The sequence below is a fragment of the Garra rufa genome, chromosome 25 (genome assembly GCF_049309525.1).
Source record: "Garra rufa chromosome 25, GarRuf1.0, whole genome shotgun sequence".
In the NCBI taxonomy this organism is placed as follows: domain Eukaryota; kingdom Metazoa; phylum Chordata; class Actinopteri; order Cypriniformes; family Cyprinidae; genus Garra; species Garra rufa.
This window is the reverse complement of record NC_133385.1, coordinates 8,474,486-8,490,347: the sequence shown is the minus strand read 5'-3', so window position 1 is coordinate 8,490,347 and position 15,862 is coordinate 8,474,486. Positions and strand designations below refer to the sequence as shown.

The window sequence follows — 15,862 nt, the reverse complement described above, 5'->3', positions numbered from 1 at the left end:
ATATATATATTATATATATATATATATATATATATATATATATATATATATATATATATATATATATATATATATATATATATATATATATATATATATATATATATATATATATATATATATATATATATATATATATATATATATATATATATATATATATATATATATATATATATATATATATATATATATATATATATATATTATATATATATATATATATTATATATATATATATATATATATATATATATATATATATATATATATATATAATATATATATATATATATATATATATATATATATATATATATATATATATATATATATATATATATATATATATATATATATATATATATATATATATATATATATATATATATATATATAATATATATATATATATATATATATATATATATATATATATATATATATATATATATATATATATATATATATATATATATATATATATATATATATATATATATATATATATATATATATAAATGACACGAATATAAAAACTATAAATATTAATGTTTTTTATATTATAATAAATGTATTATATTTTATTTATAATATATTTGTAATACTTGGATGACAAATATATTGTACATATTTACAATAAATGTGTAATATGTGTATATAATATGTATAGATTTGTATAAATTATATTTATAATAAAATTTCAATTGTATAATACTTCATATATAATTTTATTATAAATTCACATAATTATATTACATAAAATGTATGTTTATTATGCATATTTACAACACATTTGTAATATGCGTATATAATGCAATTTGATATAAATAAATGATTTTTATTATAAGAATTTGTGTTTTATTACATTGTTACATTATTACTAGCCTATATCATTTTCATTCATTTATTCGAACTGCTTTTTCATAAACTAAAATGTAGGAAATTATATGACTGTATATTAGATGTGTTTATCCAAAATTTTTATTAATATAGTCAATTATATAAAGACACCATTCTCATTGTTTTGTTATAGTACCACTAACAAAAAACCCCTAAAATGTCCTTTTTTATCAACAAATAAAAAGTGTGAAAACTCCACAAACATTTTCTTCTGATCAAATCACATCAGGCTGTTGTTAGGATGTCTAAACATAAAGAAACATCTAAAACAAGCAGACGTACCAGCACTATGTACTCCACGTCATCTCCGAGAAGGCCAGTGTCGTTGAGCGTGTATTTGGCTTTCTTGACCTGTGCGTCCACCGGCCCCTTTTCAATCTGGTGCTTTATGGCCCTGAAGAGTTTGTAGAGCGGCTCTCCGGCGCTGTCCTGAACAAACAACAGCACTTTAACACGGCCTATTCATTACCCACAGACACACACCTGTACATCAGCTCAGGCTTTCAACAATTTACAGTTGAAGTGTGTCAGTGACTGAAGTGCTGATTCATGCAGATGAAGAACAGACGCTACTTCATTAAGCAGCATTATCATCAGTCAAACTCATGAATATCAAAGCTTCGCTGAAACACGCTGTGGACGGAACAAAACCAGACACTAAATGACCTTAAAATACTAATAAAACTCATCAAATGTGATATGAAATTATAGGTGAAGCGTGTAATACTTCCTGAAAGATGAAGCGTCCAGATCAAGATTTGACTTGATCATTAAATCTCAATGTATTGTTAAATGAAATATGAGTGAATCTTTATGAACGTGTGTCATGTTTTATATTTTTACCTTCAGGTACTGATAGAGACAGATGGACATCCAGTTACTCAGCATCCTTTCCACCACCGTTTCAGACCTGCGAACGAACACAAATACACACACTTACTATCTAATATTCACTAAAACATTAATTAAATCAAAGTAAATAGTAAAATTCATTATTGAATTGTAAAAATGAATGAATAATTTTATGTAAAAACAATATATAAAATTATATTTTATATAATAAAGTGGGGTTTATGAGTTGACAAGAAGCTAATAATTAATTTTATCAAAGTAAATAGTAAATTAATTATCAAATTGTAAAAACGAAGAAATTATTTAATATAAAAACAATTTAAATTCTGTATAAAATGTATAATTTAAAATAAAAATTAGAGAATGTATGTGTGTCAACAATTAATAAATATAAAACAATAAACTAAACACAATTTTATATTAAAACACTTCATAACTAAGATTCGCTAAAACAGTTTGCCAAACTGGAGCTCATGAGTTGATAAAAAAGCTAATAATCAATGAAATCAAAGTAAATAGTAAAATTAATTATTAAATTGTAGAGCTCATGAGTTGGTAAAAAAAGCTAATAATTAATGAAATCATAAAAAATACTTTCATATAAAAAAAATTATACACACACACACACACACACATATATATATATATATATATATATATATATATATATGAAAGTATTTATTCATTTTTATGATTTAATATATATATATATATATATATAGTAAAACAATAAATAATAATAATAATAAATAAATAAATAAAAACTACTTATATTAAAACACTTAATAACTACAATTCACTAAAACAGTGTTTACCAACTAATGAATTAAATAATAAAAATTAATACATAATTTAATATTAAATACAGTATAAACACATTTATATTATTTAAATATATAATTGCAAATTAAATAAAATAATAAAATAATTTAAAACAATTAATAAATAAGCAATATTAAAATATTGTATAATATTCAATAAAAGGACAATAAAAAAATTAAAATGATTTTTTTTGCATTTTAATTAATAATTAATTTAATCATAAAAAGTAAAACAAGTTACATTTATTATTAAATCACAAAAATGTACAATTAATAATTAGATCATAAAAATGAATAATCGTATATAAAATGTAAACTAAAATCATATAAAGTAAAATTAATAATAAAATCGAAAAAATGTCAAATTAATAATTAAATCATAAAAAATGAATAATCGTATATAAAATGCAAACTAAAATCGCATATAAAATTTAAACAATAAATAAAAAACAAAATAAAAACAATTTTATATTAAAACACTTATTAAAAAGGCATTATAAATAAAATGATAAAAACGAATAAATAATTGTATATATTTTATATTAAAAAACCTACCTGTTAAATTAATAATTAAATTGTAAAAAATACTTAAAAATCATATAAATAATAATATTAGGAAAATTGCCTTGTATATAAAATGATATTTGTGACCCTGGACCAAAAAAACAGTCTTAAGTAGCAAGCGTATATTTGTAGCAATAGCCAAAAATACATTGTAAGGGTCAAAATGATCGATTTTTCTTTTTTGCCAAAAATCATAAGCATATCAAGTAAAGATCATGTTCCATAAAAATATTTTGTAAATTTCCTACCGTAAATATATCAAAACTTAATTTTTGATTAGTAATATGCATTGCTAAGAACTTCATTCGGACAACTTTAAAGGCGATTTTCTAAATATTCAGATTTTTTTTTGCACTCTCAGATTCCAGATTTTTAAATAATTGTATGTCGACCAAATATTGTCCTATCCTAACAAACCATACATCAATGGAAAGCTTATTTATTTAGCTTTTAATGGTACACTTATGACTGGGTTTGTGGTCCAGGGTCACATAAAGAAAACATTAATGCTTTTCTTCCTGCAAACCTCCTAACATTACTTCTATTATAAAACTAAATCTCTGAAATCACATTTAAAGCTGCTATCCAATCTGAGCTGTCAGTTAAACTCTATATTAACACAACACGTAAACAGCCAACAGTCAGGCTAATGAACTAGATTACATGATGAAATAATTGTGCTTTATGATTAGTATTAATAATAGCCATAGTTATTTACTGAACATGGATATGTTTTATGATGTTGCGGTTGCTGGTTGTTAATGAAAGCAACGAGCCACTTGAGGCTGTACGTTACAGTGATTTGAAGTGGTTTCTGCTTCAACAACGGCCCTTAACTGTGTTAAGATCAGTGTAACGCTCGGCCTCCAGTGGCTCACAGCTTTAATCAACACTTCCACACTCATTTCAGTCAATGACAAACAACCATAATTAGCATCAGCATCCAACTATGACAATCAGACAAGCATGTGAACATATCGCTGCTGGAGAGTGTTGTGAATCTGGATGGGCTTTGGGACAGAGAGGTTTGTGTTTTTTATGGTTTTAAATCTTAATTTGGCATACGAGAAAGTGTTTGTACAATCTCTCACGTAGCAGGAGTTTGGCTTTGTCTCTCACTGTAGGTTTTGTAGTCCATCCAAAATTAATAACCATCTATTTTACAGTCATGCTGGAGGATGTTTGCTTGTCTTTGACTGCCTCGAACTAAAACTCTGAATATATTTGAATGACTCAATGCCACAAACTTCATAAACAAACTTCATATGATAATATAATAAAAATTACTTCAAATAAAAAATCGAATAAATAAAAAAGTAAATTAGTGATAATAACATATATTATAAAATAATTAAAAGTTTTTTTTTTCCATTTTAATAATAAAAATAATTGTTTTAGAATGCATATTTAATAAATTATAAGTGACTGTATTAAAAAAAGATTTTTTTTGGTAAATAAAATAAAATATGACTATTATATAAAAAATTTTGGTAAATAAAATAAATAAAGTGAATAAAATAAAATACAACTTAAATATAAAATAAAACAAAAAAATCACTGTATTTACCAATTTTGTTGGTAAATAAAATAAAATAAATTATGACTATTATTAAAAAATTCATTGTATTTACCAATTTTTTGGTAAATGAAATAAAATAAATAAAGCTGAAATATAGCTAATAACATAAAATAAAGCTGAAATAAAATATGCATATAATAAATTAATAAATTATGTTTTTAATTGCTTTATTACAGTAAAGAGAATGTAATAAAAATGACCTTAAAATAACAAAATTATAATAAATAAAGTTAAATAATAGTAATAGTAATAATGTATTATCAAATATTAAAAATGGGGATGTGTGACTTAGATATGTTTCTGTTAAAATTAAAATTTTAGTAATTAATATAAAATAAAATATAGAGCTGAAATAAAATAAAAAAGCTGAAATAAAATATGCATATAATAAATTAATAAATTATATTTGATTATTATAAAAAAAAATCACTGTATTATGGTAAAGAGAATGGAATAAATAATACCTTAAAATAAAATCATATAATAAATAAAATGTGTGACCTAGATGTGTTTCTGTGAAAATCAAAATTGTGTTGGTAAATAAAATAAAAGGCTGAAATAAAATAAAGTTATATAAAGCTGAAATAAAATATGAATATAATACATTAATAAATTATATATGACTATTATAAAAAAGTCACTGTATTGTAGTAGATAGTACGAGATTGTAATAAAAATTACCTTAAAATAAAAAAAATTATATTTATAAAAAAGTATTATAATAATAATATTATAAAAAGAAACAAAAACAAAATAAAATAGAGTAGAAATAGAAAATAAAGCTGAAATAAAATCAGCATATAATAAATAATTTATGACTATTAAAAAAGAATCACTGTATTATATTAAAGACAATGTAATAAATATTGCCTTAAGATAAAAAATAGAATAAATTAAAAAAAACAAAAATAATAAAAAATAATAATTTATATTATAAAATAATAAAAACCTAGATTTTGTGAAAATCAAAATTGTTTTGGTAAATAAAATTAAATAAGAAGCTAAAATAAAATAAAATGGAAATAAAGCTGAAATATTAAAATAAAATAAAGCTGAAATAAAATATGCATTTAACAAATAATATATGACTATTATATTAAAAAATCGCTGTATTATAGTAAAGAGAATGTATTAAAAATGACCTTAAAGTTAAAAAAATAAATAAATAAATGAAAAAGTAAAATAATACTAAATAATAAAAAGTGTGGATGTGGGGGAAATGGGGATGTGTGACCTAGATATGTTTCTGTAAAAAGTAAAATAAAATAAATAAATAAAATACAATAAAGCTGAAATAATCAAACAAAATAAAGCTGAAATAAAACAAAATAACATTTTAAAAATAAAATAAAATAAAATAAACAAAAAAACTAAATAAAAAATAATTTTGGAAAAAACTAAAATTGGAAATGATGCCTTGGCAACTAACTTAAATAAATAAAGTACTAAAAGTGAAATAAACACAAAAATAAACCTAAATACAGACTGCGAATTTGAAAAATTACAATATGCATCAGCCTTTTTTTTTTTTTTTACAGTAAGTTGTGTCTTATGTGTCTCACCTGCGGAGCAGCAGTTTAGGGTTTTTGCTGTGAACATAATCCTCCATGAGCCCCAGCAGAAGCGTCCTCATGATGTCTGTGTAATACTCCAGTTTACCGTGAAGCGCCACGGTCAGCAAAGACGCGAAATACACTTTGGCCCTGGCGTTAAAATCCGGCCGGCCCTCCAGCGTCCTGATGAACTTCACACAGAGAGATTACTGTTTACAAACACTAATTAAACCAAATCGACTTCCCAGTATGATTAAAAGTATTCCGCATTCAGATTTACATCTTAAATGAGAATCTTGTTATATTCTAATGATCATTATGTTTATTACTGTCTGGTTACGATGGACTTTTGTGTGTGGTGGGTAACGATATAAACACTGGGGAGATAATTACAAGCCGGTCCTAAAACACTGATGGTGTGGCTGTTTATGTGTATACATGTGTGTCATTAGATGTAAATGTTTAATTGTGTTTGTGCCATGAATATAAAAGAGTTTAATGAGAGCGCAGGAGCTGATTAAGTCCTCCGGGGCCATTTTAGTGTCATTCGCTATAATTGAGCGAACGTCTAAAGGCTGTGTGTTGTTTCTGATGAGAAACCTTCGACAATTATCGTCAAATATTAATTTACTGACCTTTCCCGCTATTAACTGTGCAGAATGGTTTAAAATGAGTAGGTGAAGAGTCTATAAATGGATCGTAATTACAGATTGTGTGTGTGTGTGTGTGTGTGTGTGTGTGTTTCATACATTGATGAGGAAAGTTTTGCTGTTGAGCAGGTTGGAAAACTGGTTGAGCGCCTGGGTGACCGTAGCCCTGCGGGATTCTGGGATATCCAGTTTGCCGGTGATCATGACGTCGTTGGCGCCGTCCTTTGAGGGCAGGAAGAAGACGCGGTCTGTGTAGGTCTTGTAGTCTAGGAACGGGATCCGGCCCTCGCTGATGTCGTTAGTGTGGTCCTCCATTTCAATCATCAGATCTACACAGGAAGTGACAGGTTCAATGTTAATGAAGTGTTTGCTTCACACTCGACAGATGCAAGTAAACTTATTTAGACAGTTTTGAGATTGGGTTTTAAATACCAGATCGAGAATTAAAAACCAGCTCAAGTTCCTAGACTTGTAGATTGATTTTATTAGTATGTATCAAAACCACGCTATTGACTGAAATTCAATGCAAATACCATGGGTTGATGGATAAATGAATAAATAAAAGGGTGGAAGGATAGATAAACCATGGATATATACATAAAAATGTAAAAAATATTTGGAATTAATATTTTTTGCATATTTTTATAGTAAATTATAATAAATTAATAAATAGTCAGATAACGTTAAACAAAAAATAGGTGGAAAAAATGTAAACATTAAATAAATTAATAATTATTTAGATAACCGATAAACAAAAAATAGATGGAAAGATATATAAAGTAGTAGATAGATAAATAAATTAATTAATTAAATAATTAATAGTCAGAGAGATAATGCTTAATGAAAAAAGGTGGAAAGATATATAAACAGTAGATTAATTAATAGATAAATAAATAAAAAAATAGTCAGAGAGATAACCGATAAATAAAAAAAGGTGGAAAGATACATAAACAGTAGATTGATTGATAGATAGATAAATAAATAGTCAGAGAGATAACTGATAAATAAAAAATAGGTGGAAATATAAACAGTAGATTGATTGATAGATAAATAAATAAATAAATAAATAAATAGTCAGAGAGATAACCGATAAATAAAAAATAGGTGGAAATATAAACAGTAGATTGATTGATAGATAAATAAATAAATAAATAAATAAATAGTCAGAGAGATAACCGATAAATAAAAAAAGGTGGAAAGATACATAAACAGTAGATTGATTGATAGATAGATAAATAAATAGTCAGAGAGATAACCGATAAATAAAAAATAGGTGGAAATATAAACAGTAGATTGATTGATTGATAGATAAATAAATAAATAAATAAATAAATAAATAGTCAGAGAGATAACCGATAAATAAAAAATAGGTGGAAAGATATATAAACAGTAGATTGACTGATAGATAAATGAATAAATAAATAAATAAATAAATAAATAAATAAATAAATAGTCAGAGAGATAACGATAAATAAAAAATAGGTGAACCGTGGATTAAGTGATAGATAAATAAATAAATTGAGAGATAACCGATAAATAAAAAAAAACAGGTGGAAAGATTTGTAAACAGTAGATTAATTAATCGATAGATTAATAAATAAATACATAGAGAGATAAACTATAAATAAAAATAGGTGGTAAGATATATAAACATTAGATAATAAATAAATAAATAAATAAATAAATAGTCCGATAACCGATAAACAAAAAAATAGGTGGTATAGTTAGAGTAGTTAGAGAGATAACTGATTAAATAAAAATAGTTGGAAGAATATATACATAAACAGTAGATAGATAGATAGATAGATAGATAGATAGATAGATAGATAGATAGATAGATAGATAAATAAAAAATAAGTAGAAGGATAGGTAGAAGGAGAAACAGATAGATTATTTGATAAATATCAGCATACTAGGAATGAGTGTTGGCAGTCATCCAACAACCAAATATTTAATTAGTGAGATCAAATAGTTTTAGATTAGAGTGCTTATAGCATGCTTTAGCCGAATAAAAGATACAAAGAAGTTACAGAAGCCACACACACTGAGACTAGTCGACTCGTCAGTAACTTTCCCGAAGGAACAGTTAAGTAATATAAACCGCTCTTGACATTTTTCTGTTGTAGACACAAAGAAAAGCTGTTTCGTTGCCATTGTAACAAGTTGATGTGTGCACATGTGACCTGTGAACTCTTTTTTGCAGCGGTCGCGAACACTCTCCTCCAGATTCTCCAGCTGATGCTTCACTTTCTCGTACTCTCGCTCTGCCTGCTGGCTCTTCCTCCTACACACAGACGAGGAGATGAATTCACAAGTTCATGACATCAAACGTTCACTCAGACGAACAGCTCAAGGCCATTGTGGGAAGTGAAGTTCTTCTTTTTAACCTGTAGCAGACGACGGAAATGGCGATAATCAGAAGCATGGGAACAACCACCGCCGGGATGATGATGGGCAGTGGGAGATTGTACTTCCTCTCGTATCGAACTGAGCCGACCAACCACTCGCCATTGCCAAACTTAATCTGAGAGAGAGAGAGAGAGAGAGAGAGAGAGAGAGAGGCTGTGTTAGGAATGGATGGATGAATGAATATGATATAAATAATTTCTATTTGTAAGAAATAAATATATGAATGGATGAGTAAATGTGAATGACGGATGTTGTTCTCTCACCACAAGGTCCAGTGGGTCGGAGCCGGTGTCTCTCCTCTGTCTCTTAGATCGAGCACTGGGTGTGGTTGAGGGCGGGTCCAGGAATAATTTATCATCCTGTAACGTGTTCACATTACATGGGGCGTCTCCCACAAACGCCTGCGCCTCCTTCGCCGTCATCGCTTTAGAAAAACCACGACCCTGAGACAGCAAAAACACGTTTACGAGCCTGAAAAACCTTTGGCTGAATGATATTTCAAAGGGGATACTCACAGTGACAATGATCATGCTGTTCTCAGTGATAACGGTCTTGCTGAGGCGATCGAACGTAGGGTCGGGGTGATACTCAAACGGCGTCAGCTCTGTCTGGAGGTCATCGAGCTGGACGTACGTCCTGAAGAACTGAGACTCGTTGACCGCAGGTGACACAAATGTGATCACGGTGTCGTTTTTGTGCTTGGCTCGCTCCACAAACTGGAAATGAGAGAGACGTGTTAACGTCACTTGTTTAAACTGAGAAAGTAAGTCATATTCTGGCTACATAGACAACCATGTCGATCTAGGATGTCAGTCTAGTTCTAATCTATCTTAATTTTTTCAAAAACTCCTGTAATAATCACTGAAGCGGAATCTTTTTACATTTGCATACGTCGCGAACGCACAGACTTAAGTCAGTGAGCGTGTGCGATCTATATGTAAATATAACTGCAAGCAGCAATTAAGGGGCCAAGCACAAAAGAGGCAAAATGAAGAGCTAAGGAGCTGTCTTTAATTACTCAGTAAAGACCAGGGTTCTTCAACCCCGCCCTTGGCGACCTACCTTCCTGGAGACTTAAGTTCTATGCCTGCTTCAACACACCTGTCTGTAATTAAGTAGCATTGAACACCTTGTTTGGTTAATTCAGATGTGTTTGATTAGGGTTGAAGCTGAACTCTGCAGTATGGAGCCATTACATGGTGCTGTGCCAAAACTACTCATGTACCCTCAGATCATGCTTGTTATAACACATACCAAGTTTGGTCAGAATCCGCTAAAGCATTGCAGAAATCTAGCCTCATGTCCATTTACGAACAAACCGCGTCAAATTGCAACAAATCTTGATTTTTAGAAATTTTTAATTTTGCTATGCATTCGTCTGAAATTAGCCAAGGAATCCGAGAGTATTTTGCTTTTAGACCTTACGATCAGCAGAAAGATGAGTGAAAATTTGGCCTGTTGGTGGCGCTAGAGTTTGAGACTCCCATAAGCGGTTCTATAAGATTCATATAAATAATAAAGCATTCGTAAATACAGCATTTCACTACAAAATTTGAAGCAGTTCTTCAAGATTCATTGCAAAGATTTAACCTCGTGTCCATTTTTGCACAAATTTAGTCAAATTTGTTAACATGCTTTCCGAGAACAGTTTGGTCTTTTGGAAATCTTTTGTTAACTTTTTGACCTTTTGCCAGTATTGTTTGAAGATGTTGGCGTTGATAGCCTTGTGGGCAGCGTGCCGACATACAGCGCCATTGTGCTCCGGGCATCCCGTGTTCGAATCCCAACTCAAGGACCTTTCCCGATTCCGCCCCCTATCTCTCTCCCACTTCGCTTCCTGTCAATAGTGATCTGTCCTATCAAAATAGGGGCAAAAATGCCCAAAAATAAATCTTTAAAAAAAGTATTGTCTGAAGATTATCTGAGCCAATTTTGGTGAAAAATGGGCAAATTGTCTAGGATGAGTTTGAAAAGTGGATTTTTCACAAAATGTAAAATTATGAAAAATGTTGACCTGTAGAAATTCAAAATTGAGAAATTTAGAAATTCTGGTATGCAAGGAATACGCATTACAAAAACGGTTTGGTATATCAAAAAGCTTTTGATAACTTTTTGCCAAAATGCTCTGAAGATAATCAGAGCCAATTTTGGTGAAAATTGGACAAACTATTTCGGAAGCTGATTTTTCTGGAAATCTTGATCTGTAGAAATTTAAAGTTTGCTATGCATTTGACTCGGTATGAGCCAAGGAATCAGAGAAAAAAATGTTTTTAGACCTTATGGTTCAAAACTTATTAGCAGAAACATGAGTGCAAATTTGGCCTGTTGGTGGTGCTAGAGAGTTTGAGTAAGAGACTCCAAATTTGCTGTGCTTAATAATGAGACTGTCCTCTATTTGTGTGTAGAATTTCACAACTTTCCCATAAGTGGTTCTATAAGATTCATAACAATACACTAAAGTATTCGTAAATACAGAATTTCACTACAAAATCCGAAGCAGTTCTATAAGATTCATTGCAAAGATTTAGCCTCAGTTTTGGTAATAAAACGTGCAAATTGTCTATGATGAGATTGAAAAGTGGATTTTTTACAAAATTTTAAATTATGAAAAATCTTGAACTGTAGAAATTCAAAATTTTGAAATTAAGAAATTTTGGTATGCAAGAAGCATTACGAAAACAGTTTGGTATATAAAAAAGCTTTTGATAACTTTTTGCCAAAATGCTCTAAAGATGATCCGAGCTAATTTTAGTGACAATTGGACAAACTGTCCAGGAAGTAGATTTTTCTGGAAAATTTAAAATTGCTAGAAATCTTGATCTGTAGAAATTTAAATTTTGCTTTGCATTTGACTCGGTATGAGGTACTGTTTTTAGACCTTACGGTTTAAAACTTATCAGTGGAAACATAAGTGCAAATTTGGCCTGTTGGTGGCGCTACAGAGTTTAAGTTAGAGACTCCAAATTTGCTGTGCTAAATAATAAAACTGTCCTCTATTTGTGTGTAGAATTTCATAACTTTACCATAAGCGGTTTCTATAAGACACATAAGATTTATAACAATATGCTAAAGCATTCGTAAATACAACATTTCACTACAAAATTCGAAATGGTTCATGCTCAAAATGGCTGACATGGTTTAAAATGTGTATCATTTGAATTGGTATGCTGCTCCAAATATAACAAGATCAGTCAATTAAACTGTCCAGAAACTGTCCAGAAATTCTGAACAAAAAAGTAAATGTTTTATATCTTTTGACTAGTATGTGGCGCTGTGCCAAAACTTGGTATAACACTTGGTATGTGTCGGAAATCTTTTGCTAACTTTTTGCCAGCATTGTCTAAAGATGATCTGAGCCAATTTTGGTGAAAATCTGCCAAACCGTCTAGGACGAGTCTTTAAAAGTGGATTTTTTAGCAAAATTCAGAATTTCAAAAAATCTTGTCCTCTAGAAATTTAAATTTGTATGCATTCGACTAAGTATGAGCCAAAGAATTTGCTTTTAGACCTTACAGTTCAAAAGTTATTAGCAGGAACATGAATGCGCTAGAGAGTCTGAGTCAGAGACTGCAAATTTGCTGTGCTTAATAATGAGACTGTCCTCTATTTGTGTGCTGAATTTCATGACTTTCCCGTAAGCAGTTCTATAAGATTCATAACAATATGTTAAAACGTTCGTAAAATACAGCATTTTATGTCAAAAATTCAAAATTACAAAAAATCTTGACCTGTAGAAATTTAAAAATTGGTAATTTAGATTAAAAAAAATTTAATATTGGTATGCATGGAACACGCATTACAACAACGGTTTGGTATATCAAAAAGTTTTGATAAGTTTTTGCCAAAATGCTCTGAAGATAATCTGAGCCAATTTGGTGAAAATTGGAAAAAACGTCTTGGAAGTAGATTTTTCTGGAAAATTTTAAATGGCTAAAAATCTTTATCTGTAGAAAATAAAATGTTGCTATGCATTTGACTCTGTATGAGACATTTTGCTCCTAGTCCTTTAATTTCAAAACTTATTAGCAGAAATATGCCTATTGGTGGCGCTAGAGAGTTTAAGATAGACTCTAAATTTTCCGTGGTTAACATTAAGTGTGTCTTTTATCTGAGTGGGCTGTCATAGACTTCCAGGGTGGAAGAAGAATAATTATGCGAATTGACACTTTCCATTTTTTTTTTTTTCATTTCATTTTAATTTGTGGGACTGTTTTGTTTATTTTGGTGGCATTTGTTTTTCACAAGCCCCGGTTAATGATTGACCCTAACATGGATCGAAAGCCCTCAGACAGCAAAACCGAGGAACAGATTTCAGTGCAGCTGGGAAATCAATTGATATTCTGAGGGGGAGCAGCTAAAGTTCCTAAAAGTGGGGGCGGAAAATCTGATAGATAGACAGATGGAGCAAAAGCGTTGGAAGCAGTGAGACCGCTTGAGAAAGAGCTAGAGTACAAAAGCTTCTCCTCAGATAAGGGAGATGAAATGAAGCGTTCATCAAGTTTTTCGTTAGATAAACGCTCGTTTAATCTCCGTCTCGTTGAGCGCTTCGGATAGGAGCAGCTCTCGTCGTTTCAATCAGAAGCCGAGCGAGTCATGCAAGACGAAAACAGCGAGAGAAACAGATGAAACAAAAAACAAACAGTAAGTGATGTTTCCCTCGAGAGCCGCTGAAGATCAGGGTTAGTGTTTCTCGCTCTCACCTCCTCTGGGACGGTTTGTCTGGACCATTCTCCCGCCGATGCCACCACCTTGATGGAAGCCTTCTGGACCAGGTCAAATCCAGAACCCACCACCACGATTTTTCTGCCACCACTGAAATATGATAAATATACATTGCACGTTCATAATTTTTTTTTTAAAACATTTATTTTTTTCAGTGGTATTAATAAATACGTTTAATCATAATTGCCGATATATATATATATATATATTAGTGGTGGGCCGTTATCGGCGTTAACGTGCTGCGTTAACGTGAGACTCTTATCGGGCGATAAAAAAAAATATCGCCGTTAATCTATTCTCAAAGTTGTTGTTGGGAGCTGGGTCTAAACTACGCAAGATATGATGACTTTCACCTTGATATTTTAGTGCGGATGACGTATACCTAGTCGAATTGCACTGTAAACTATATGCATTAAACTGAATTGACGCTTCTAAATGCAACTCAGTTTAATGGAAGACTATGCACGCAGATATCCATGTCATCCGTGCAGCCTTTTGCGCAGAAGTACTTGGTTGCTCAAGTTTGAATAGGTAATTATGTTGTAAATGCAATTGTCAAGCAGTTTGTGATGCATTTTGGAAACAGGAGATGAGCGCTTGATCTAATGCGCCACCTGGTCCGTAAAGACTTACTGGTAACACTTTACAATAAGGTTCATTAGGTAAACATTAGTTAATGTATTAACTAACATGAACTAACCATGAGCAAAACATTTGTTACTGTATTAACTAATCTTTATTAACATTAGTTAACGGAAATACAGTTGTTCATTGTTTGTTCATGTTAGTTCACACTGCATTAACTAATGTTAACAAAATTTTAATAATGTATTAGTAAACGTTGAAATTAACATTAACAAAGATTAATAAATACTGTATAAGTGCAGTTCATTATTAATTCATGTTAACTAATGTGGTTAACTAATGTTAACTAATGAACCTTATTGTATATATATATATATATATATATATATATATATATATATCTTTTTTTTCTTTTTAATTGAAAACCTAAAACATTAACATACACAATTTTAATTAAATTTTTTATTAATTGTAGTTTTAATTATTAATAAAACTCTATATCAAATATGTATATAATTTAATATATACATATAAGTTATGCAGTATAATACAAAATTATATATTATAAATATATTTAAAAAATTGTATCATATATATATATATATATTTTAAATGTATATTAATATTTATATATATATATATATATATATATATATATATATATATATATATATATATATATATATATATATCATTTATAAAATATATATGATAAAAAAATTGAAAATATATAACATTACCATACAAAATAATATAAAATAATAATTAAAATATTTTATCATATATAAATGTTTTAATTATTCATAAAACTACATAAAATATTTATGTAAACTGTATAAATGTTATACAAGTTATGGATCATATTAATAATATATAATCAAATATGTATCATATATAAAAATATATATCTTAAAAGTTTTATCATACATATTTTATACATTATCACTATGCACACTATATAAAATAAATAAAATATCTTATTAGGATGTACAAATTAATAAATATACTTAAATAGCAATTAAAAAATGTCTTGCAAAATGCAGTATTCATCAGTGTACGCATGAGTAATGATGTAATAGTTGTGTGGGCAACGAAAATATTGGATGGACTGGTTGCCATATTTTCTGGCAAACAGAACTGACCAGATGAAGCTGCTCCTGGGTTGATGGTCGGACACAGACGGGTTGTTGGAGAACTGAAAGACCGTCCTGATGGTGGTTATGG

The 15,862-nt window shown here is 29.0% G+C and overlaps 1 protein-coding gene across 1 annotated transcript in view; it reads right to left on the bottom strand.

Annotated features, from left to right (window-relative positions):
- Positions 1-15,862, bottom strand: part of plxnb2b (plexin b2b) — a 52,243-nt gene that overhangs the window by 4,915 nt on the left and 31,466 nt on the right. Inside the window, exons 15-24 of the mRNA XM_073831555.1 lie at positions 15,781-15,858; positions 14,032-14,143; positions 9,847-10,047; positions 9,595-9,774; positions 9,310-9,446; positions 9,106-9,206; positions 7,022-7,251; positions 6,282-6,463; positions 1,747-1,813; positions 1,165-1,332 (exon numbers count right to left, since the gene is read on the bottom strand). Of these exons, the coding sequence (XP_073687656.1) occupies positions 1,165-1,332; positions 1,747-1,813; positions 6,282-6,463; positions 7,022-7,251; positions 9,106-9,206; positions 9,310-9,446; positions 9,595-9,774; positions 9,847-10,047; positions 14,032-14,143; positions 15,781-15,858 (1,456 nt within the window). The remainder of the gene's footprint in view (positions 1-1,164; positions 1,333-1,746; positions 1,814-6,281; positions 6,464-7,021; positions 7,252-9,105; positions 9,207-9,309; positions 9,447-9,594; positions 9,775-9,846; positions 10,048-14,031; positions 14,144-15,780; positions 15,859-15,862) is intronic.